This window comes from Vombatus ursinus, unplaced genomic scaffold (assembly GCF_900497805.2).
Source record: "Vombatus ursinus unplaced genomic scaffold, bare-nosed wombat genome assembly UNPS02009975.1, whole genome shotgun sequence".
Lineage (NCBI taxonomy): Eukaryota > Metazoa > Chordata > Mammalia > Diprotodontia > Vombatidae > Vombatus > Vombatus ursinus.
The window spans coordinates 3,896,834-3,904,601 of record NW_020949753.1 but is presented as its reverse complement, the minus strand read 5'-3'; the positions used below and the strand labels follow the sequence as shown (position 1 = coordinate 3,904,601).

The 7,768-nt window shown below is 41.1% G+C and overlaps 1 protein-coding gene across 2 annotated transcripts; it reads left to right on the top strand.

Annotated features, from left to right (window-relative positions):
* Nucleotides 1-378: 378 nt before the first annotated feature.
* On the top strand, nt 379-5,961 carry TIGD2 (tigger transposable element derived 2). 2 transcript variants are annotated; one of them, XM_027853437.1, is made up of 2 exons: nt 379-609; nt 815-5,961. In XM_027853437.1, exon 2 carries the CDS (start codon nt 1,825-1,827, stop codon nt 3,415-3,417), a length of 1,593 nt encoding a protein of 530 aa, XP_027709238.1. In that variant the 5' UTR covers nt 379-609; nt 815-1,824; the 3' UTR covers nt 3,418-5,961. The 2 variants fall into 2 exon arrangements, with proteins under 2 accessions (XP_027709238.1, XP_027709237.1); XM_027853436.1 differs by lacking the exon at nt 379-609 and adding an exon at nt 630-698.
* Nucleotides 5,962-7,768: the final 1,807 nt, after the last annotated feature.

Here is a 7,768-nt window from a genome sequence, read left to right as displayed (position 1 = left end):
GAAAGGAGTGGAGAGAGTGGGGCCTCACGCGCACGCGCGCTCCCAGACCGCTGGCTCCGCCCCTCGGTGACTCTCCATTTTGCTCACCCCTCTCTCTGCCCGCGGGAGACACGCTAGCACCCGTTGCTGCCCGGCACGTCTTCCGCTTCTCCCCACCTCCTAGGGGCAATGCTCCTAAGGGATGCGCGCGCATTGCCTCCTCCTCGCCCCGCCCCTTCGATGACGGAGGGTGTGGGCGGGGCCTCTGCCCGCAGGCGGGAGGCGAGCTGGCCCCGCCCCTGCGTCCTCGGGGGCGCGCGCTCCTAATCCAGCGCCTTCCGGCTCCGGCGGCCACGTCGAGCTCGCGTCTGTCCCCGCTCCTCCGGAGGCCGGGCCTCCGTTAGCCCCGCTCCGGCCGCTCCCCGGCTTCCGGGGCGCCTCGTTCCGGGCCGCCTGCAGTTTTCCACGGGTCTTCGGCGTCGGCGGAAGAGGACCCCGCCTGTCCCCCCCCAGTGCCCCTCCCCCAGCCCGGCGGGGAGGCGGGGCCCCGGAGAGCCGTGACCCGCGGGCCGGGGTCGCCGGCACTGCCTAGCGTGGCTTCTCCCCTTGACCTCTCCTTGGCCGGAGGAGGTAGGCGCCCGAGGCCCGTCCGCCCCGCCCCGCCGTGCCCGCGCCCGCGCTCGTGCCCGCGACCTCAGTCTGATGTAGGCATCAGGCTGGTGAGTGTTGTGCTTTGTGCTAGCCGTAGTACTATAGTCGTTGCGCACAATGATGATAATTACGGTCCCTGCTGCTGACACTGACGTTGAACAATGTTTTTGGTGTTTTTCTTTAGGTCTTGGAGGCTCAGAATTTGTATTCAGCCCTCACAGCCATTCCCTCAGTTGGCCCACGGAGGATCACCTTTCTCCTGGATCTTTGTATCACCTTCCTCGTTGGCCTTTCTACCTTTACCCTCTCCCTGCAGGTCCTCATTGTGCCACCCAACTTGTCTTTGATGCTTGCCGACTTTGCCACGTGACAACACCTTTTCCCTATTTCCTCTTGGCCCAGTTGTCATAAGTGCCCAGCTGCTGAGAGCAAAGCCGCCCCCCTTGTGTCTTCTCAGCTATCTTATTTTTAAATTTCCATTTCTTACCCTTCAGAGAACAGTAACCATTCAAATAACCTTTAAGAAACATGCTCTGCTTCCTATATAATCCTATGCCAAGCCATGTCACCCCCACAGGGATCCCGTCCTCTCTAAGGAAGTCTTTCCTGACCAGACCCTGATAGACTTTTAGATCACATAGAAATAGAGGAAAATTCTCCCAGTACATTTTGAGTGTTATATTCCAAGTCATTGTCCCTGCCCCTCCAAAATGTACTATTAAATTAGATTTGTCTTTGGGAAGGGAAATCCAGCATTAAATCTTTGTAGCAGAAACCAGTAAAGCGTTGTTACTTCCAAATCTCGCTTTCCTCTCCCCCAACCCCCAGTCCAAGAAGGTAGCACATGCTGAACTGAGAAGCAAAGAGGTACCAGGTAAAAGGTTTTGGCTATAATCGGAAACTGTGAAAATTTTTAAAAGAAGCTTCTTTTGGCAAGGGATAGCATTTCTTACCACGTTCCTTGGTGTTGGGCTTTGAGAGTAATATTCTAGCCTCACAAAACATTTTTGTTGAAAAGCATTTATTAAAAGCTTGTATATTTCTCACTGCCCCACCGAGTCTCAGGAGTGAAGAGGAGAGAACAAGGATTTTAAAGTTCTGTTATCTACTTTCTGCTGTCTTAGAAGTTCTGAATTGCCAAGAACTCAGGAAACAAGTAAGGTCAGGATCCCATCTGTTGATTGTATAAAATATATGGTTAAAATGTCTGGGAAGCGTAAGCGTGTAGTGTTGACAATTAAAGATAAACTTGACATTATAAAGAAACTTGAAGAAGGTAGCTCTTTCAAACGACTTTCAGTTGTTTATGGGATTGGTGAATCAACAGTTCGGGATATAAAAAAGAACAAAGAAAGAATTATAACTTATGCAAATAGCTCAGATCCAACAAGTGGTGTATCCAAACGCAAATCTATGAAGTCATCCACCTATGAGGAACTTGATAGGGTTATGATAGAATGGTTCAACCAGCAAAGAAATGAGGGGATCCCAGTATCTGGAACAATTTGTGCGAAGCAAGCAAAATTCTTCTTTGATGCTTTGGGGATGGAAGGTGATTTTAATGCATCATCTGGCTGGCTAACCCGTTTTAAACAGCGGCATGGCATTCCGAAGGTTGCTGGTCAGGGTACAAAGTTAAGTGGGGATGAAACAGCAGCCAGTGAATTTTGTTGCAACTTCAGGGAATTTGTTGAAAAAGAGAATCTACAGCCAGAGCAGATTTATAGTGCCGACCAAACTGGATTATTTTGGAAGTGTCTGCCATCAAGGACATTAGCTTTTGAAACAGAACACAGCACTTCTGGGTACAGGTCGAGCAGAGAGAGAATCATCATCATGTGTTGTGCTAATGCTACTGGTTTACACAAACTTAATCTTTGTGTAGTGGGGAAAGCAAAGAAACCCCGTTCATTTAAAGGAACTGAACCTTCCAACCTCCCTGTCTCTTACTTCAGTCAAAAAGGTGCATGGATAGAACATCCTGTTTTCAGACAATGGTTTGACAAAAATTTTGTGCCACAGGTAAGAAAGAATTTAAAAGCCAAAGGGTTGCTGGAAAAAGCAGTATTGCTTTTGGATTTTCCACCAGCTCATCCAGATGAAGAAATCTTGAGTTCAGATGATGGTAAAATATTTGTGAAATATTTGCCTCCTAATGTGACAGCTTTAATTCAACCTATGAGCCAAGGAATTTTAGCCACAGTAAAGAGGTATTACCGAGCAGGACTTCTTCAGAAGTACGTGGATGAAGGTATCGATCTTAAAATGTTTTGGAAGAACCTAACTGTGTTAGATGCTATTTATGAAGTGTCAAGGGCATGGAATATGGTGAAGTCAGTGACCATTACTCGAGCATGGAATAAACTTTTCCCTGGTAGTGAGGAAAATATAGGCTTGAACTTTGATGAGGGAGCTATTTTAGCAGCTAACTTAGCCACAGTTTTACAGCATACAGAAGGTTGTGAAAATGTTGATATTGAAAACATTGAAGACTGGTTTGAAGCTGAGAATGCTGAACCGAGTTATGATGTATTAACAGATAGTGAAGGAACACAAGGCCAGGTAGACCAAGCTGATCACGCAAGTAAAAATGAGGAGGTAGAGGAAACAGAGCTTATTTCACAAAGGCATATTAGCCATAAATCTGCTCTTGAGTGGACTGAGAATTTACTAGATTACCTGGAACAGCAGGACGATATGCTTCTGTCTGACAAACTGGTATTAAGAAGGCTTCGAACCACAATAAGAAAGAAACAGAAGACCCAAAATAATAACAAAAGTCAGTAACAGCATTTTTAAGTGTTTGTGACTTTGTGACTATTAACTTGCACTGAAACTTCATCATTTAGTGTTGTTAATTCCAAAGCCAAATACATTTTATAAATGAGTTTAGGATTAGCAATGCCACTGCTTTCTTCCAGTAACACTGATTATTAAGAGTTAATCTGTAACCTTCCAATTGTTTCTAATCTTTATTGTATTAATTACATCGTGTCTCATGAGGCTAGTGATCTTGTGTCTTGTTTTGTACCCAAATGACGCATAGTCTCATATAGAGCCATTTACTTTTGGCTTCTCAATAAATACTAACTGAATTGTATATTCGCTGACCTCAGTGAACCTTAGTTTTCAATTTTAACATATAGGATAAGTTTTTTATTCCCATGACATTTCTTCATAGGAATACTTCAAACAACTCCACAAGAATTTTGCTTCAAAATGTTCACCATTATAAAAACTGGATCAAAATGGTGGGAAAAGGCTGAAGCTTTCAAAATATGGAAAGACTGAAAAAGTGATATTTAGAAAATCAGTGGTCCAGCTTTGATGGAGGTGAATGAAGAAGCAAAATCAAAATGTCTCTTTTCTGAAACTGTTTTCATCTTCACCTCTGAGGGTGGAACTATTACATTCTCCTGGGAATCCTTTATTTTGTCTATTGATCATACAGAATTAGTTTCTGAAAAGTGGAATTGGGAATAGTGCATTATGGGTATGGGACTGGTAGGAGAGGAAAAACATTTCTTATCAGGCAGCATAAGCATAAATGCTTCATTCATAAGCAGATCATGCCAGCATAACTTTCTTGCCATTTGCAGGCCTCTAACTCTTTAACACACCAGGCAACTACTAATCACCAGGTTAGGGTAATTTGTGTAGGGAAAAACTCTCAGGAGAAAATCGTTAGCAATTGGCAAATTTTAAGTTAGGGCTTATACTTAGACTGGTAAAGAAACTTAGCATTCAATGTAAAATGAGAAAAATGATTTTGATCCTAACTGAAAATTATTTTGGTATTAACGTTCTTGCCAAGACAGTCAACAGGATTTTATTTAAAAATTTATTCCTGTATTAGGAAAATATAATTTTTTAGTGATATTCACAGTTCATTAAGCTGTCTAGTTTTTGTTTTTTTAAACTTTAAGTTCGCCCAGAACCCTGAGAATGTTGGTTGAAATTAGTTTGAGTCAAGGGGATTGCCATCTTGGGAAGGTAGTAGGACTGGAGCTTTAGGATGTGGGGAAATGATTGCATTATGAAAGAAAGCATCAGAAAAGAGCTTGGAAGCTAGTGGGTATGATAACCAGGGCTGGCAAAGTGTGCAACTCAAGGAGGAAGCCATTTCTTCATTTTCCAATTTGAGAGTTGTCATTGGGCCCCACTTGTACAAAAAAAATCTTCCTAATCAACCTGCTCCTTGTGGCTAAAATTTTCACCATTAATTCATTGCATAGTGATTGCACCAGTGGCACTTGCACAAACACTTAAGTGTTGGACTGAAAAAAATGGAACTGCTTTGAGTTAAAAAGCATTTTTGTATGGCCTTTGGTAAAATATGTGTTGTCTGAGGACAGACATTGCATAGTTTAGTTTGCCAGATTAGTTAGCTGTTAGAAGTCTGGAATGAATGAGGCACAGGACAAGTAAGGTTTATGGGAAAAGACATACATAAGATCACACAGAAATTTCATGTAGGATTTGAAGTCAGGCCCTCTTACTGCAATGCCTGTCTTTTTTCCTCTGTAACCTTGCTCTCTAAGAAGTAATATACAGGATATTTAGAAAAGGTTACTTTGGTAAGTGTCATAGTGGAGTGAGAACTAGGAATCAGGAAGATGAGTTTTAATCTTGCCTCTAACTCTTACTAGCTGTGTGACCCTAGGCTAGTCACGTAACTTTTCTTGACTTCAGTTTCCCTATCTGTACAATGGAGATAGTACCTATATTGTAGTGCTGTGAGCATCAACCGATCTAATAAATGTACATTATTTTGCCATCCTTAAAGCACTAGGTAAGGTTAGCTACTACTACGGCGCTAAATCTGAACTGAATTCAGTGTTTTGGAAGCACCATTATTTGGCATGTTTTTATTCAAAAATGTGAAAATCAGCTGTAATTGGTGTAATATTTTATTATAATTTTTAAATGTAACAGTTTAGTTGGTGTTGCTTTAGGACAGCAGTGCTGGAACATGAACTTTTTTTAACTAAAGATTACAAATTATAATAATAGCATTTATTTTTATTTATTTTTTTAGGGAAGAGAGAGCTTTATTCTGTCCACATGTTTTGTATATACATTCAGTTTCAGCCCACCAGCCAATTGAAAAGTCCTTCATCATGATTCTTAAGTGAATAGTCACAGGACACCAGATCCAAAATAGGAAGAACCCTTCCATCACATTACACATTCCCAAAAGCAGGATCACCAAGTCACCTTGAGTTGATGCACAACAGATATACAATATAAGCTCAATAAACTGTGTTTCCATTGGCCAATAATACTTTTTTTTAAATTTAATTTATTTATTTTTAGTTTTCAACATTCACTTCCATAAGATTTTGAGTTTTAAATTTTCTCTCCGTCCCACTTCTCTCCCCTCCATCCCGAGACAGTGTGCAATCCAATATAGGCTCTACCTATACATTCATGTTAAGCATATTTTTCCATTAGTCATGATGTAAAGAACAATTAGAATTAATGGTAGGAACCACAAGAATGAAGCAATAAAACAAAACAACAAAGGAAAAGGAGAGCAGACAGCCTGCTTCCATCTGCATCCAGACTCCATATTTTTTTCTCTGGGTGAGGATAGCAATTTCCACCATGAATCTTCGGAGCTGTCTTAGATTCTTGTGTTCCTGTGAAGAGCCAAGTCTTATCAGTCAGTCATCCCGTAATGTGGCTGTTACTGTGTACAGTGTTCTCCGGGTTCTGCTCACTTTACTCAGCGTCAGTCCATATAAGTCCAGGTTTTTCTTAAGTCTGCCTGCTCATCATTTCTATAGCACAATAGTTTTCCTTTACATTCATATACCACAACTTGTTCAGCCATTCCCCAATTGATGGGCATCCTGTCAATTTTCAATTCTTTGCCACCACAGAAAGAGCTGCTATAAATATTTTTGGGGCACAATAGCTAGCATTCACATAGTGCTTTAAAGTCTGCTCAGCACTTGGCAAATGTCTCATTTGATGCTCTCAGCAACCCTGGAAGGTAAGTGCTATTATTATCTACATTTTGCAGGCAAGGAACAGATTGAGAGAAGTTAAATGATTTGCCCACCAGTCACACAGCTAGTGAGTTTTAGATAGGATCTGAATTAAAGTCTTCTTGACTCCAAGTCCAACTCTCTTTCCTGTGCCTGCCTCTAACTGAAATGGGATTCTATTTAGCTAACCCAGCACTGAACTTGTAATGAAGTGACCTGAAGACTCTTTTAAACAAAAATTTGCCACGTGACCCTTTTCCACATTTCATGTCAGTGACATCTCAGGCAGACAGTGAGACAACAAATGGTGCAATGAATAGAAATTGGAATCAGGAAGAACTGAATTGACTTCAAACATTTAATTAAGTCACCCTCTGACAACTTCCATTTCCTCATCTGTAAAAATGGGGGATGGTAATAACACTTACCTCTCGGACCGGGTTGTTCTGAGGGCAAAAAGAGAATAATTGTAAAGTGTTTTGCAAACCTTAAAGCACTTTTGTGTTTGATTTAAAAAAACAAAAAGGTAAGTCAGACAATAACACTGTAGCAGTTGAACCTTTTAAAACAATAGTACTGTTAAATGTGTTTTTTCTTAGCTAGCAATATTTGTTTCAGGATAAGCAACCAAATTTTGGATATTAATGTAAATTGCTAATGATGAAAGATATTTGCCTGGTTTTTAAAAAAATCCTTTTTGGCTTAACTAAATACATATATATGTCTTTGGAAATTGAAACATTGTATTCTGTTGACATTTTAGTGTTTAAATGATCTAATTAAAACTGTAGCATGGTGTAGTAGGGTTGGGAAGACCTGTCTCTGACATGCTAGATGTATGTGATTATGGACAAATTATTTAACTTATCAGTGCCTCAGACTACTCCAGTACTGTGTTGTGTTTAAATTGATAATTATGCATTGGTGAAGAGGAATTTCCCCACACTAATAAAGTCTCAGATTTGAACACTGCTCTCCCTCCCTAATCCCCCCCCCATTCAAACTGTATGTGTGTACACTTACCTATAGTCCAACAATACAGATATTACACAATGACTTTTGGTGCATTTATGTTTATTTTAATTGTAGAATTGGAGTCAGCATGGTACAGTGGAAAGAACATTGATTCTGGAGCCATAGGAATT